The sequence below is a fragment of the Plectrocnemia conspersa genome, unplaced genomic scaffold (assembly GCF_051122295.1).
Source record: "Plectrocnemia conspersa isolate PC_06_02 unplaced genomic scaffold, ASM5112229v1 ptg000013l, whole genome shotgun sequence".
NCBI classification, from domain to species: Eukaryota; Metazoa; Arthropoda; class Insecta; order Trichoptera; family Polycentropodidae; genus Plectrocnemia; species Plectrocnemia conspersa.
In genome coordinates this window covers 21,204,481-21,222,768 of record NW_028277177.1, presented here as the reverse complement: position 1 = coordinate 21,222,768, position 18,288 = coordinate 21,204,481, and the positions used below count along the sequence as shown (strand labels likewise).

General features: G+C 29.7%; 1 protein-coding gene and 1 long non-coding RNA gene across 2 annotated transcripts; one reads left to right on the top strand and one right to left on the bottom strand.

The window, feature by feature from the left end:
* Positions 1 to 281: 281 nt before the first annotated feature.
* On the bottom strand, positions 282 to 4,010 carry Mettl3 (methyltransferase like 3). Its single transcript, XM_088201829.1, has 11 exons — positions 3,525 to 4,010; positions 2,882 to 3,065; positions 2,638 to 2,810; positions 2,483 to 2,577; positions 2,299 to 2,425; positions 1,937 to 2,231; positions 1,715 to 1,866; positions 1,387 to 1,651; positions 1,173 to 1,320; positions 922 to 1,100; positions 282 to 846 (listed from the first exon to the last, which is right to left on the bottom strand). Exons 1-11 carry the CDS (start codon positions 3,721 to 3,723, stop codon positions 729 to 731), a joined length of 1,935 nt encoding a protein of 644 aa, XP_088057955.1. The 5' UTR covers positions 3,724 to 4,010; the 3' UTR covers positions 282 to 728.
* On the top strand, positions 2,380 to 4,010 carry LOC148227553 (uncharacterized). Its single transcript, XR_015811946.1, has 2 exons — positions 2,380 to 3,218; positions 3,320 to 4,010. It is a non-coding gene; the product is annotated as an uncharacterized LOC148227553 (long non-coding RNA).
* Positions 4,011 to 18,288: the final 14,278 nt, after the last annotated feature.

Below are 18,288 nucleotides of genomic sequence, written 5' to 3'. Positions count from 1 at the left end.
GACAGAAAAAGGTTAGTGAACCATTCCTTTATCATATGTAAGGATATGACTGAAATCCCATCATTTGCAAAATTATTTTCATGTGTCTAATACTAAATATTTTTTTCTTCCTGATAATAAATTCAAGTAGATAAATTTTATTTGTAATTATAAAACAGGATCATATAAAGGAATTTAAGAAGAGATCTATTTTATTTGGGGTCATAAAAATATTGTCTTTTTTAAAACTTAATGTTTAAATAGATAATAGAAGTAATGTGTATTATAATGAAAGGTTAAAATGGAAGTCATATATTTATTATTTGAAACAAGCCGTATTACATAATTACATATAGTCAAAGTATTTCTATACATTTTAGTCAATAAACATATATGAGTCGTATCTAAAATATAATATTATTTTAATTACAAATAGCAATAATTTGTGAAATAACAGTAAAACGGTACTCTTAAAATTACGTATGATAATTATTGAACTATTTGCAAAATATTAAAAAAAAAATGTTATTATGAAAGGCACTTTATTCAGGTATACCAAATGAAATATCACACAAATCTGCAATAATCAACTAGTGACAGTTACTATATAGACATTGTATAGGGAAAACTGTCATAATTGTATGAACGTCAATTCAACAAATAAATTGTATTAGATTCATGAGACAAATTAATTTTATCAGGTCAAATATAATCTTATAAAGCATCATAAATTATATATGATATGAATTTTAAACTATATCAGGTTTTGGCGTCATACAGTTTCCGTCAGGATATCGCTTTTTAAATGCTTGAATCAACTCTGGATCAACTAATCTTACTCCATCTACTTGATTACCTAAAGTTATCCTTGAAAAGTTGAATACAAATAAATTAATACAATTATTGATTAGTAAATATATGAGTTATTCATTCAATACTTACCAATTCGGTTGAACGTTATGCGGTCTTCCGAACAACTCGATTTTGCGTGTTCCAGGACTTAATCTTTCAATGATACCGTATATTTCATCCGGTTTGTGCGAAGTTGCTCTTACTTCGGCTACAATGACGTCACAATCTAATCCTCGATTGAGATTTGTTGGCCGACCTTTCATTCCAACCTTCATAATACAATTTTTATTATAAAAGATTATCTTTGTTTATAAAACATTTTAAAATATCCATCTAAATACCAAACAATGTTCTTTTCCATGATTCAACCAATGTCCGGTTCTACCGGTCCTGATGATTCGTTGCAACTGGTTGGTCTTCACCCAAATGAGTTCGTCAACGCGTTCGTATCCCCAAAGTTTTAAACATTCTCGTCCTAGTTCCATGGCTCTGTATTATACAAGTTTGATTAATAATTTTATTAACATAAATTATAAAATACACGTTATCTATTACCTTCCAGTCACCCATAAGAAAATTAATCCTTGATCTTGCAGTTGAGGGACACCCAACTGCCTCATTTCGTCATCGGACATTGTTCCGTAAGGTAATTCCATGTGGATATCCCACGGAGGATCTGCCATTATCACGGCAAATTTACCCAATACTGTCATGTCTAAATATCTGAGATCGCATTGAACCCATTGAGGCGGATACAGCGTAGTCGGATCGCCGGAAGGTATTCTACTTATATTGGTACCAGTTGATAGTCTTACAGAAGCTAAAACAATCGAATAAATATAGAATCTCAAATGATCGATAATTTTTAAATCGAATCACATACATGATCCATTTTGAGATGAAGTAGACGAATTCAGCGATTGAACGCCACTAGAGCTCGATCTATTAGTTGTAATCAATGTACTGTTTATATTGCTTCCACTTTCATTGTCCTTTGATTGATTTACTGTTCCGTCTACTTCATAATGGACATACCTAAAATGTTTTATTTATATTTAAAACATATATTGGATAAATTAAGTCTGTTTCAATATAAAATACTCACTTGCAAGTGTCCATATGAAAGCACGTGTTTAAAAATGAACAATCACCGAGCGATTCATCAGTGTGCATCTGTATAATCTTCTTAAAATGTAATTTTTTGCAAGAGTATCCTGAACCGTTTGTAACATTAACAATTTCGCTTTTAGTTTGTGTTTTTACATCTTTCTCAGTATCTTTAGACTTTTCGCTTGCAGGCTGTTGATTCGGTGGATCCGGATTGGCTTGTTTTTGAGAGTTATAGTTTCTTAGGCACTCAGCGCGAGTTCCATGAGGACAAAATTCCATCACTTGTGCTCCTAATTCAAAAAAATATTAATATTCGATAATCTATCACAAACAAATATGTATTATGTATCAATGTACCTCCTTGCGACTTAAATTTCTCTGCTAGAGATCGTTCTTTAGCTGTAGGTTTACTGAGAAGATCTAAAATCTCTTCGCCCATTTTTTTATTTTCTTTTTCGCGACTTGACGGCATCGATAATAACGACTATAAAATATACAATAATATAGATGAAGAATAATATAAATACAGTGCAATACTAACCAATATATCAGGTTCTTCTTTCTTTGATTTTTTATCTTCTTTATCTGAACTCAATTTTGAACTTTTGCCTCCCGGATCTTCAGTATCATCTTCACCTAAAAGCATTAATCAAATCAATAACTTATTCACTATATAAAATAACACAAATAAAATACCTTTTCTTTTCCTAGAACCAACAGCATCATCTTTCAAAATACCACTTTTAGAATCCACTTTATCATTTGCGGCAATACCCATCTCGTGTACCATAGCAGCTAGCTTTACATGATCTATTGATTGTACTTCTAATTGTGTGTTTAAAGTTGGATCTTTGCATGTTTCTTTAACACTACAAAAAATATATTAGAAAACACAATCAAGTATTACATTAATAAACAATAATAAATGAACAATCATTACGTTATTAGCATTTGAGCAGCAAACTTAAATAATAAACTGGTGACTATATTAGGATTGACGTCCTTGCCGACCTGAGACAATAATTCTTCACATGTGATAGGTTGTGGCAATGTAATGTTCGATAAAACACGCAGAAGCCCATGTTCCGTCTCAACTATATCTTCAAACTTAGATTGTGAATCAGCTGAAATAAGCACATTGATAAATTTAATATATAACTACATAAGAGTATATTATAAAAAAGTGGAATATATAGCACTAGTTTAAATAGTATGCACTTGGTACATGGAACTATAATTAGGAAAGTTTCCGCTATAAATTTAATACTTTGCATTTAGTACAACTTAAACTCTAATTTTAATACTTTGAACAAGTGCAGTGTGCGGTCTATTTTGTTGTAGTTTGCTTTATTCGTTTGGGTTGTTTTGGTTTGAATAGCAAATGGACGTTTCGAAACTGTCAACAGATGCAAAGATAGACCGCACGGAAAAGTGGCACCATGGAAAGTAGTCAATTCATTATATTTATTTAATGTTGAATAAATTAAATTTTGGTGGAATAATTACATTTTCGTGCAATATATTTGTTATTAGTGCAAATCGTTTTTATCAAAGTGAACATGGTCTAAACTAAAACTACTTACAATTTTCATTTTTTATAGTATTTGGGCTTGGTACACTTCTATCTCCTTTCAGGGTGCCAGGAGAGCCTTCAGATTTGATCGGAACTCCCAAAGAGGCTCCCAAAATGTCTTGGCGTTCTTTTTTACGCTTCTCCAAGCGCTCGCGATAACTATTGCGTTTATTTCTAAATGCTTGGATTTCTTGCCAGGCGTCAGCCATTTTGTGATCGATTGCTCGTTTTATTTGTTATTTCAAATCTTCTTTGTTTACCAAATTTGTGTAGTAAACATTATATACTTTTATAATGAAAGATTTATATTTTATAGGTTATGGTGTTTATAACATATATAGCATGGCAATAATTATGACTTTTTCATAAATATATGTCACTAATTACATATCAATTTGTAAATACATAGTAAAAGTGTAATTTATAATGTTTATAAACATATTGAGAGAATTGGACGCAACTCTAGTTTGACACATAAACAATTTGGCCATAACGCTACGATTTCACGTCATGGTAACAAACAATGAAATTTAAAAGGGGAATTTGGATATTTCTTAAATATTTAAATATAATTATTGAAATTAGCGATAAAATTAAAATAACACTTTTTTACGATTTATTAAAAAATAAATGTTTCGTATAATTTTTATAAAAATTAAAGAACTATCACAAAAAAAATTATATTTTTGTTTGCAGCCAGTTGCTACGTATATAAAAAAAGTATTTGTAGCCAGTTAATTTATTTGATTTAGCGCACTTATTGGCTTACAACTTATAGTCTGGCATTCATAATATTTTTTACAGAATCAACCAATTTCAAATTCGTCCCTGATTTATATTATTTTTATTCTAAAGGAATATACAGTTAAATAAAATAAAAATATTGCTTAAGTATTTATATGGATTTATCTTTATACTTGTATCAGCAAGGTAAAATACCAGGGACGTCATTTGGGGGAGAGGAAGGGACAGGTGGGACATTTGCCCCCACATTGAATTAGGCCAGAGAAATGCATGACATTTAATGATGCATTTTTCTATGAATTTTAATGAAATCAAAATATTAGAAAAAACGACCACTCACTCGCTAACTAACTAAACTAAGTAACTAAATTATATTATACTCTAAAATGTCTAGGTGCAAGTGGGAACATTTGTCTCCCCCTTTAATTTGGCTAGAAAAATACATGTCAGTCAATGAAATACTATAAATCTAAATAAAATCGAAATATTTAAAAAAACGACCATTAACTGGCCAATTTTTGCCCCCCCCCCCCGGGTTGTTTTTGTAAAATATGGTTATTTATTTAAGCAGTACGTATTTATTATACATTATTTGGTATCATTGATCAAAAGTATTTGATATGAGGGAGCGAATCAAAACGTTTAAAACAGCGTTATATGCGGTGGCTGTAAAACACATTTTTAATAATAAATCGTAGTACATTTTGTACCGTATATTCAACACGTTTATAAATGAGCACTCAAATGGTCTTAAATAATATTTTTTTTGTAAGGACTATTTCTTGAGTTGATGTGCCGATAAATGGATACGAGAATATGTCATGGACCTCTTCAACAACCGTTTCGTTTTTTGTGTACACATATATAATATTCTTTATGAGCTGAAGTAGCTCATTGTAAAGATTTTTTTATACATAATTTATACGACTTAGCTCAATTTTAATTATTAATTACAATATTCAGTCGTGAGAGTATGAAAATCTAGAAAACATTTGTTTGTGATGATTATTTAGAATTAAATTTATATAATATTCCCTTATTCTGATCTCGCAGACAAGATAGCAATTTAAAAAAGACCCATAAGGGATTCGAGCCCAGATCTTTCGGATATCAATCATCTACTTATACAGCAGAGTTATCGTTGATCGGTGCGAGTATGTCGTCACACATTAACAATATTTTATCCGCGGTCCGCGTTATTTCATTATCAGTAACATAAATTTTCACTAATTTCACAAAGTGGTGACATACTGACGTGTTGAGAATGAAGCCAGTGAAGGGTTATATGAATTTCGAGGTTATTTTTGCAAATTTATATTGTTTTACTAATTAGTTTTTTCATAATCGAATATTTGCATACAATTAGCGTTATATTCGCCTTCTCCAGATGGCAATTATGTGTACACTGCGGAATTAAAGGCTTAGACGTTAGTCAATACATAAGGACTATAATAATGTGTAAAAAAATGACTAAATTTAATAGAACTAAGGCGAAACCTATTTTCGAAGGCCAATATATTTAGTTGCTTAAAAAAATAAGAAATAAAAAGTAAATCATAAAAAATATAATCTATATGATATGAAATAGGCAGTTTTATATTTTCCCCTCACCTGTCGATGTGTATAGGGTAGAATATATTTTTCAGTTCAAGGGGCGAAATAATATAGATTGCCTTCAGGCGTTAATTATACAAATTCAAGTCTGTTTATTATTTAATTTGTAAGTAAAAATATGTATGAATCATTCAATTAGTTAATAGTAATATTACGTTACTGGACAGATTTCGACGAAAAGAGGAAGAATCATATAAAAACTACTGTAAAAGATTTTCCCATCAGACAACTCTGTCTATGTCTATAATCATCAGGGGCATTCATATTCACGATTCGGTATCCGAATATTATGTCTAAAAATCGTTTTATAAAACGACCATCGATTTTGACACGCAAGTCTAGGATGCCAAAACTCACAATCGTGTGATTTGATCCTTTCGACATGATATCAGAGGATTATACATGCAAATTTATCAAATCGCAGTTCGATTCCAGTCATTATGATAAGTTTAAAATTATATATTTCTTAAGCTTTTCAGAAGTGGGTTATTAGAGTGTATTCGTCACTCGAATCTCATTTATGACATAATAAATGTAGAATCTATAATTATTTTTAAGATTTTATGTTACGTTATGAGAGTAATATTTATATTCGTGTAAGTGTTGGAGAGCGAGTATTTTGAGATTTGGCAGAAAAAATCACATAAATCATCGATGACGAACATTTTCATGATAAATTGCCTCATTATTCCTAAGTCTCGTTATGTTCAACCACTATATCAAACAATTCTCGCCCCTAAAACAAAAAGGGACTCCATGGGTAAAAAATTGCCTTTTTTGTAGTCGATGCCGCGTGACCTGTAAGCCAAGATTCTAAAACATTGAACATACGTATTTATATTACACCTAATATGATTAATATTTAGAAATAATTTAATGTGTTTTAATTAATTCTAAATAAGAATTAACAAAAAATATAGATGGAATGTTCAGTCACTCTTATGTTTTTCTGACTCGACGATTAAGTGTTAAATTAAATGTTTTAAAGTTTATCACTTATAATATTAAAAAAACGTTGTGCATCCTGAAAAAACTAAATATTTTTATAAATATTTATAAAACTGTAATAAACTTTTACGTTTAATAAATAAGAATAGCAGAATATGAGAAAATCAAAATTAAACCTAAACTTTTTATTTTTATAGAATATCTATGTATTAACGGAATAAGTAATACATTAAAAATATGTGATTGCAATTTTTGTTTAAAAAATATAATAATATAGTGCCCAAAATTTATTAATTGCGCTTTTAACGAGTATTGCGACAAGTATTTTTTCACAGTCAATGCAAATATTTCAATAAAAGCTGTATACCTATAATATGATAATGATCGCCTATGGTCCTCACCGATATTTTATTATTATTTTTGATAAAAATTCACATTTCAATAGTAATATTTTATAGAAAATATTTAAAAAAATCAACATAATCTGTATTTAGTTATTAGTAAAAATGTAAATATTTAGTTATATATTACATTATTAAAATTAGTGGTTGAACTAAATATTTTTATTTAGCGAAAGTAATACTGTTCCAAGTATGCTTAATATTAATAAAACATATTATAAGCAGCAAGATAGACCAGTGATAAAAGTTATTGACTAATACCTGAAAGACCTGAGTTCGAATCTCATATGGACCCGAGTGCTTTTTAATTTATATAGTGTCTGAGAGATCAGAATTAGTGATTATTATATATTTATATTCTCGATTAATCATTACGGATACTTTTCAAGTTTTTCTAATCTCGCGGTTAAATATTGTGATGGTTAAATTTATTAAATCGCAGTGCAATTCCTGTCATTATAATAAGTTTAAAATTATATATTTCGTAAGATTTTCAGAAGTGGGTTATTAGAGTGCATTCGTCACTCGAATCTCATTTATGACATAATAAATATAGAATCTATAATTATTTTACGAATTTTATGTTATATTATTTAATAGATCGTGCATAGTGACATACATATATTAATGGAATTCTAGTTTATAATTAATAAAATAAATAGTCACTGATACACAGGCTTTGATTTGAGTGTGGTGTCCCATTACTTATTTAGTAGTTTTTGATTGTGTTTACCCAGTTGTTACGCATCATGTTGCAACGAAATATTTTCAATAAATACATTAATTTAATTTATTTTATGACAATTTACGGCACAAAAATTGTAAAATAAGGTGTGCATTATTTCTTTATTATTAAAATAATTCAAATAAAATATATATTTAGGTAAATATTCATTTCGCGATAATTCTAAATTATTTGAAAGATAAACAAATATGTTTTTCTGTATAAATACTGTTATATAATAACCACAAAAATCCATAGTTTTAGAACCAATGTAGATTGAAGCTAAGTTTGATCCTAAATCGGCCAGTGTGTGAGAATAGAGTGAATCCGAGTGGTCCGAAAAGTAAAGACAGTTTAATAGAAGGTTTGGGGTACGAGCCGCCTAATTGTTGATTATGATACCCCAAATTGTTGTAATAATACGTTACCTTCCCAGAATGTTGCTCGTTAGTTTGCAACCATGTCGGAATCTATGGGGGACCTCGTCTCTATCACCCGGTCCTCATATTTTCATACAATTAACCGCATTTTTCAATATCAAATCGGAATTCGACAGGCTATTCATTTTTGACGTTCGATTTGATTATTGTCATTGGATCATTGGAATATTTAGGGATATGTATCGTATATAGTTTTTTATGTTTTGTTGAAAACATTCTTTACAATTATATCGAAATCTATATTATGATTATCATAAAGTTTGTCTGTCCCAGTAAAACGATACACTAGCATTATGAAGTTTTTACATTACGTTGACTATGAATTTGTAGGTCAAAGATTTTTTTTATAAAATAATATTATTTAGATAGGTACTTATATAGTTATTTAAATTACAATAGTATGTATCATGATACTAAAATTTCTCCATAAACTTTAGCCATATTAAATCGTTTAATACATTCACCATTATAAAACAGATTCACATTGAGATATACATATATAATATAATAGATACGTTATAAGCTCAAGATTACGAATTTTTCCATTACAAGAGGTTGTATCTGTCATTTAAAGAGTAATTTGGTTGTCGTATGATACACACATATATAGCAGCATGATAAAATAAAATATTTAGAGTTTAAGGTCTCGAAAATATATTCAAGTGGATATTAAACAAATTTTTAGTATATGTCATATCAATCCTTCATTTATTATTACCAAATATTACATATTTTAAAAAGTTCTTACACATTGCTTAGTATTTAGTTCATATTGTATATTAATTCCTAGAAAATCTCTAGAAACTATTTTAAGCGAATTTTAAAAATTCTACTACATTAGAATCACTTATATTTGAGTAGTTTATAATATTTTAATTTTGTTATAAAAAAATCAAAAATCTATTGGTGAACTGGATTTAGATACGCAATTAACATATACTTCCCATAAAGTTTATGATTGTTAGTATTGAAAGATAGGCGATATTTTTAGGTGTTATTCTTAAAAATCTATTTTTTATACAATTATATTTCGGTCCAGTCATAAAACTAAGACGGTCGTCGCAATTATTTATTATAAAATATTTAATTCCGACCAAGCCACAAGAGACGCCGGGTTGTTAAATAAATTGTAGATAAACGTAGAAACACACCGGGGTAATAAAATCTCACGAGTCAATTATCATTGCCATGGCAGGGTTATATCTTTGGTAATTATCTATAAAGCCAAAGGGAGAGAAATATAGGAACTAATCTGGGGATGTCAATCGTGGTTGTTGATTAATTACTACTATTCTTTTGCCGCTGTTAATCATCTTCGGAAGAGAGAACTAATTGATTAATAACAACACAGAGAGCTCTTATTAGAAGTTTTGGAGCTCTAATTCAGACGATGGTGATTGGTGGTGGCAAGGAGGAGTCAGGCTACCTGTCTTAATCACCAGCCCGGTCACGTTCGGCTTCCGAACCTCGATCCTTAATTAAATTACCTTTCACGGGGTATGCGAACAAATTACTCGAATTCCTGGCAGTGTATACGATTCACGCGTTAGAAATATTTCTTAATAAAAAATGATGCATACAATTATATTAGGTATTTGTGTTGTCTTGTTGAGGTATTTTGATGAATTTTATGGATCACATTCCTTTGAGATAATCAAATATATAACCGACAAAAATAATTGGAAAGATATAAATATGAGTTTGTAAAGCATATACATATTCATGTTATATTTCTAATTTTGTTGAAAGAACAAAATACCGTAAATTTTATGATACAGATTTACCATTCAGCCTTTAAAATTTCAGAAAAAAATATTGCTTGATGAGTCACCCCTTATCTGGTTGGTATATGTATGTTTTTTTAATATTTTTTATACATCTTCAACTTGATTATAATAGATCCAAGTAACTGTTACTTTATTTAAAAAATCGATGTGCGGTTTAACTAATGTTTCACTGTTGTTAAGAAAAAAAAAATTAATAGTTACTTGTATCACAAAAATCAAATATTTAAACAATAAGTAGATATTACATAATACAATATATACAATACATAATATAAAATACAGTATAACAATAGGTTAATTTTAATTTAACTTATTATAACGTTATGTATGTCTTATTACCCAGCAAGAATTCAAAATGAGCCCTAAATTTCCGATCTGTTGTAATAACGGGACATACATTCTTAAAATAACAGTTACTTATATTTCGGTTATGCATTTTTAGGAAATATATACCTAGCATAAAACTTCCATTTAACTGCATTTAATTCTAAAAACAACACATATAGAAAATTTTTGCTTTTAATTTAAATTACCCATTAAATTAATATAAATTATATTTATTGCCTAGTGATAAAATATTCTAATGATCATTTGTAGGCTATAAATTATTTATGTGATCAATCGACGCGGCGGTAAACTGCTAGCGATTTATTGCTGGCGGTGAATTGCAGGCGATAAATTTTCCGGACTCCGCCCTGATGCACTGTCGACAATCTTTAAGTTGGTGTATTAGTTTTTCTAACTTAGCTCATAAACGATGTAGCTAACATATCGACATATATTTATTTAAACTAAAGGTTTCGCGTATCGTTTTGACCAGTATCTGGGCACGCCTTTAGCCATACTCCGAGAAAAGCTTCTCGCGATGGCAGCAGCGCTGTTTCCGTCTCTGTCATAATGACAAGCTTTCGTCGTCGGTTCTGCAATTATGCACGGTCGTGGCGCATTCGAGCTGTCATTGTCTGCTTCCATTGCCGGCGACCGGCCATGTTATTAATAAGGCAGAAAGTTATGGCTCCAGCGGCCCGCAGCCATTCGCCGGCCGGCGTCGTAACGAGACACGAAAAAGAGTCCGATCTTCGTGCCACTTGTACCGGTGCTATGGTGGTCGTGCTAGCCCGGAGACAAGCGTGCCAATGCGCGGCCGATATGAAAAGATTCTTTTTTTGCTTCGTTTTAATAATAGGCGATCATTAAAAAGCCAACTACCATTCGGCCGCGAGGGTGGTGCCCTCCCCCCATTTTAAAGATGGTTGTATTAAATTGATTGTGGATGTGTATTGGTAAGGTAGTAAGACTTTGCTGTAAGATGACTTCTTTGAAGGTCATGAAGTAATTTTGCTTGAGCTTTAAATTAAGTGGTAGATATTTATGATATTCAGAAATATAAGAAACTGATTGTATTTTAACATGTGAATTAATAATATCAATTTTCTCTAGGGACCCAAAAAATAATTATACATATTTTTTTGTTATCAAATCCGTCTGATTTCTATTACAGTAAATTTCAAAGTTTCGTTTGAATAATAATATACCAATACATCTTTAATCTTTAAGCTTCTAAACATATTATTTAAAAATCATTGGATTTAATTTAAATCATAAAATCATACTAACTTCGATATATAAAAAGTTTCCTGCAAAATAATATATAATTGTCATATTTTTTCATAACAAAATGTTGATATCATACTTACATTATACTGATGTTACATGTTTTCAATACACTTCGACGAATCTGGCATATTTGATATGTACTATAAATAACGAAAAATGTTATTACTACTTTTATAATAAATAATAATTTCAAATTTAAATGTAAAAAGTACTTACTTAGTTGCAATAATTTTCGTCTGATTCCGATTCGAGCATTTCAATCATGTAATCGTTATCAGAGAAAAATTCTACATCTTCAAATTTGAGATCCGTTTCATCGGAATCATTATTCAGCCATCACTATAAATATTATTTAAACTAAAGTTAGTTTATTTAAAAATATTTAACGAAGTGAAATAGTTAAATATACTTAGTAAGTCAAAAAATAATTGAGAAGCGCTGAATTATTATGTGTTTTGACGTAGCTCTCCCGACGCATGATTGAAACGCAGTCTGATGTGTGAGGCACAGAGTGAGGCACCTTGCCCTAGTTTTCTCGCTCCGTCACACGTTCTTGTCCATCTCGCTCACACACTATCTAGTCATCGAATTAACGAAGAAAAAATCCGTATAGATTCTCTGAACAATTCTAAAAAATGTATTAATGCATTTAAAGAAGCAGCATCTTTATAAAGTTATAAATTTAAAATGTCTTTTCTTTTCATATTTTTTTTTTAATTTTAAACTTTTTTAGTTCACTGACTTTACCAAATCGACGCTCTTTCCATTATCCATCTGAGGCAAGTGCCTTGCTCACCTCACTCTCGTACTGATTCTTGTCTGAATTACTATATCTGAAGTAACGTTAAACTTAAAAATATTTTATAAAAATAAATTATTAGATTATTTTACATTTTTGTATAATACCGATTTTATTCGTCACATTTATGCCCTTTACTATAAAAAACAACAATCACTAAATAAAACTAAAAAATAAAAAGCACAATTACTTTAAAACCCATGATCAAAATTATCCACTAATGATCATGTATACATGTTCTCTCATATTGATCGACGCCTAAAATCGCAAAATTGTTAGCACCCAGACATATAATCATTAAACATTCTATTAATAAACACATATTATAATATTTAACACATACACACGCGCGTATAAAAAAATGTCTACATTTCTTTTTATTTGGTCACGTTTTCGTGACGTCTCGCGTCACGTTTTTTTCCACGTTTTCACACGAGCCCCCCTCTCCCAATCACCAATCCCCAGTTTCTAACGAAAGATCTTTAATGGTAGATAGGTATAGCGAGAATGTTCTTCCCTCGGTGGGTTTTTCTTGCCAGGTAATTACAGGGCGCTAACATATTTCTGACCCATTTTTTCCCCTCGGTTCGTGTCTGTCGACCTTTGTCGTGTCGGGTCGTCCCTTTGACACGTTTCGATTAGTAGATACAAATTAAAAGTAAAGACATGTCTACAACTATAAATTTGCGTAAACAAATTAGCGATAGATATTATTTATTATTAAATGTTAAACAGCATCTCAATTCAATTTATCCATTACCGAGCTACTACAATATGTCTTTGTAAACGCATAATTGGCAATCTTCCATTGCAGTCAAGATTTCGTAGAAGCGTGATTAAATTAGCTTTAGCTCTCGAAGAGACATTCCCTTTCGATTAAAGTACTGAAATGTTCTTTAGTATGGAGTATGGGCATTCGGTACAAACACGTTACAGTATAATTGATTTCTCTCCCATGTTGAAAAATAGTTAATGGAGATATTTTACATTTAGTCATGACACACGTCTTTTACCTTACATATATTGTAAAATAAAAATAAAAATTTAATGGGCGCGTCTTAAAATTATAATATAAAATTATTATTTGAAGTGAAAAATTACGAAGTGATTGGCGAATTTATTTCATAACTTACAACGGTCTTGGATTTTTAAATCAACCTACAAATCTTTTGTCATTGTCTGACGGAAAATCTAGTCAATATCTGGATTATTAGATTAAAATTGATAATAATAGATAAGGGATAGAGAAGGGACAAATAAACAATGTCTTTATAACTTTATTTTAATAAATTTATTAAAAAATCCGTTCCTAAATTCAACCACTCGTATATTTAAAATTTGAGGGATTATCTCATGAAAATAGATAATTCAGCCCATGGATATGGTGAAGCGTTTTAACCGACTAAGAAAATATGGGACACCACCATGAGTAACCCTTTACCAGCTTAAGTGGAAAAGTACACGCCATAATTCAGAAAAAAATAAAAATATATCCGTCACATTGAGAAATTCGGGGATGTTCTCAAAAACCGTTTTAAACCTGCTTTAGCGGTTAATGGCAATTTGTTTTAAAAACTCGTAACTATTCTATTATTGGTCCTACCGAAAAAAGGGCAGGCATTGAGGGGGCCATGAATATAAATACGGTAACGTAGGCAACCAAGGAAGACTACCCCTCAGACTAAGGACTTCCATTCAGCCACATAGCATGAGAACATTTTCTACTGACATTCACATTTGAATTTCCACTTTTGAGTTCAAGACATTCAAACTTTAAAAGCGTTTCAACCAAGTTTCAACTATCGAAGATCACAGAAGCCGCCGCTTCCAGAGCAAACCCACTTCTGTGTTTGTTCAAAATGTGTCCACGCACCAATGGAAACATTTTGCTCAACGAATTTAATAATTGAAAAAAACAGTATCTTTGCCTTAAAAAATATAAAGAAGTTAGTTGAAGATGTTATTCAACGGATTGAGTATAATATTAAATAAAAATTAGAGAAATAATCGCAACGTGCAAAGACCGCTCAACGATCGAATCGATATCTCGCCTCAGCATCTTGACACATCACACTTGGCCCGTCCAGACACAGTTTAAGTTTCTTACAAATGGTCCCTAATCATATATAATTAGAGGACACTTTGACCTTTGACCTCACATTGATCGAGGTGTGCTCTTTTTGGTTCTTTTCTCACTTTCTACAAACGCACAGATCAAACGTCCGATCGGACGTGGGATTAGATTGACCCGCCTCGTGCACTCAACATACAGTTTTATTGTTTATTTATTATTATTTGTAAATACATATATGTACAATACTTTATATAAAGACATCGTCACTTAACGCGATTTTGAGGTGGGAACATTGTTAGCATAATTTATACGAGCGGTTGCGCTCTGGATCTAACGGACACCTTTTTTCCCGGGGGACAACTTCCACGTAATAAGTCTTATATATATAGTATGAAACATACTACGAGGGATATTTGACGAGTAAAGATAAGCTAGTAAAAATGGAAACGATTTTTTTACTCGGTTGATAATACTGCAAGTGTCAGTGTTTGTAAAAGTTCATTTTTCTTATTCAAAGCAATGTTTTGCTTGCAGTTTGTATTTAGAATGACTGTCAGTTTTTAGATATGTTTAGTGAACACGACTAATTATCAGGTTAATATTATGATTAGATATTTTTAATAATTTTCAATTCCTTATTAAAATATTACGCATAAAATATGATTTCAGAAAATATGTCGCAACGGTGGCTAATTTTTACATTTATTTGCAGTATAAAAAACTCGTGCGTATTAATATTTATTTAAGAAATCATACTACGATGTTAAAAAATATATAAAATGCTATTTTTGTCATAAGTTTTCCAGAGCAAAATCATTGCAAAAATAATTTGAGTATGGATACTTATTACAGAAAAATTCTCCTTATTCTGAAGGTAATAGTTTTTACCTAAATTTAATTAATAAATAAATATTAAAATAAAAAAAACTGCTTAGCATATTCATTCTTTCCAGCTACTATTCAAGACTGGAACAATTGACAGTGCCGCATAATAATCCCCGCTGGGATTTGAACCGAACCTCGCGCGGATCACAGTGGGTGTTCTACATTACTCGACTACCGACCCTCATGAATTTGTTAGCAAAATTTATAATAAATTACAACCAACACTATATATGAACACACATACTTAGATACATATATTGGCCACTTTTAATCTCTATGAATACAAGGATAACTCGACCCTGTTAATTTAGTTAAGTGGGGGACTTAATCCTGAATGAGTGACAAATCATTTGTACAAACAAGTGCTTTTAGTTAATAATAAGAAATTATATTATCACATGTGAATGTGTGGTGTGTTTATATGTTAAATTTATTTCGATAATGTTTCTAAAATTTAGGTGCAGGATCACGGAACAATATGGTACTAAATTTAATTCTACGCACGCTTCGTTTATGATACTTGGACGCAAAAAAGAATACCTTTAAACTCATTATGGACTTTTTGAAACACCCTTAATCCATGGTAACCCTTTAAAATCCGGCACAGTGATTTTTTAAATGTTATATATTTTTAAAAATAAATTTATATTATCATATAATATAAATTGATAATGAAAATAAGTTGTATTTTGTTCAATCAAATAAATAGTTTTCTAATCCATTATTAGATTTAACTTTAGTGAAATGGTTCTATTTAAAGTTAAATTTTATTCATATCTATATGCATTAATGATCTAATTTATTTTACAAATTATGCTCTGATTTATGTTTTTTTTTATTGAATATTTATATTTAATAAAATTATAATATCGCCCTTCTGAATATACATTTTTAAAAACCTAGGACTTGACAACTATTTTTCAATACAAGGAAAAGTATTTTTTTTCAATAGTGGAAGAATAAAGCATATTATTTTACTATAAAACTGTATTATTAGTTAGATTTTTTGGTTAATTATAGTTTTTGTACTTATTGTAATGATTTTAATGGACATTTTAAACAGCCAAATAGGCTACATTTTAACCATGCGATTTCCTTGATATAAATTTTACAGTTGGAGGTTAATATCTGATTTTAGATGAATTTGTATATAATAAAACTTCTATTCTTTTACCTTTAACTTTGTCCATAGAAAATTTCTCCAAATATTTTATTTCGCTTGTAGTTGACTCTTTACACGAAATGTTTGTTAAGTAATAATTAAACCGAGTCACTTCTTTACTGCCATATTTTTTTTAATTCTTCCTGATTTGTGAGTTATTATTATGTCCAAAATATCACAAAAAACGAAGAGTGCTACAATATTAGTCCAGTCAATGAATACAAATGGATATGGATCATGAATGACACTATTATAATTTAAATTGGTCTATTTGTTTTAAAACGGTATCATAAAGATATTCGAAAGCTCTATTTTGAATCCAAAATTCAAGTCTATATCTTTTAAAGGAACCAAATACTAGCGCTAACTATATGCCAAGTCGCATAAAAGCTCGTATGGGGGCCCAGTCAATTTACCATAAGACTTGTTTTTAAGAAAAAAAAAATTTTTAAACTTTTTTTAAATGAAAATTAAGCTTCTAAACACTTTTTGCATTAGACATTTTTCAGTAGGATTCGATTTTGCAAAGTTATGACACTTTTAATTTTTACATTGGCCACCATTTTGTAAAAAAAATATATTTTTTTTCATACAGAATGTATAGGGAGTGCTCAGTAGTTCTATACGATACTAAAAATTTAATTTTAAGTCTTTAAAACCAAGCAATTAAGAGCGTTAGAGCTCTTCTGCAAGTCTCAAAATGGCTCGTATGGGGGTCCGATCGAACTGATACATCGCTTGTTTTGAAGCAAAAAACTATTTTTTTTATATTTTATTTAGATGAAGTTTAGGCTTATAAACGCTTCATATATAGCGATCTTTTCGTTAAAATTCAAACCTACTGAGTTACAGTGTTTAAGTTTTTAGACTTGTCAGTCAGAGTAGTTAAGAAAAAACTATAAAAGCTTCCAAGAAAGCATGCACTTTTTCAAACTTCTGGTACGGATCCACCCATTTTTATGCAGCGGTGTAAAACATGTAAATAATTGACAATTCTCGATTTTTTCGAGAATTTCTCTAGAAGAAAAACTAGTTGTAACGCATTTTGATAACGTTAATCGTTACAACAAAAGATTAACGAGAGATAAATAAAATATAATTTAGCAATTATGTTGAAATAAGCAATTAGGTTTAAAACTATAGATGCTGTTAATATATAAAACAAGTTTATAAATTTTAATTAATGCATAATATTTTATATATAAAGTAAATTATTGAATCTTTGTAGTCAAAAAATGTTAAATAAAAAAGCAAATTACTTCAGCGAAAAAAATTGTATAGTAACGACTAACATTTAATTATAAAAAATTAAAATAAATATATATACTAGCACAACTAATTATATCAAAACATAAGATATTATTAAAATAAAAAAACTTTTTGTTTCAAATATACTGAGATTTTTCAAAAACTTTTAACTTATAGTTAAAATCTTTAACGTAGCTTTAAATGTATCCAATATATATATATAATTGTCTACTCTAAAGTTTTATTAATTTTTCTTTTTGTCAAAATTTTTTTTTATGATTTTTTCACATTTAGAATGATACGTAATAATTTGTTTAAACTGTAACTTAAT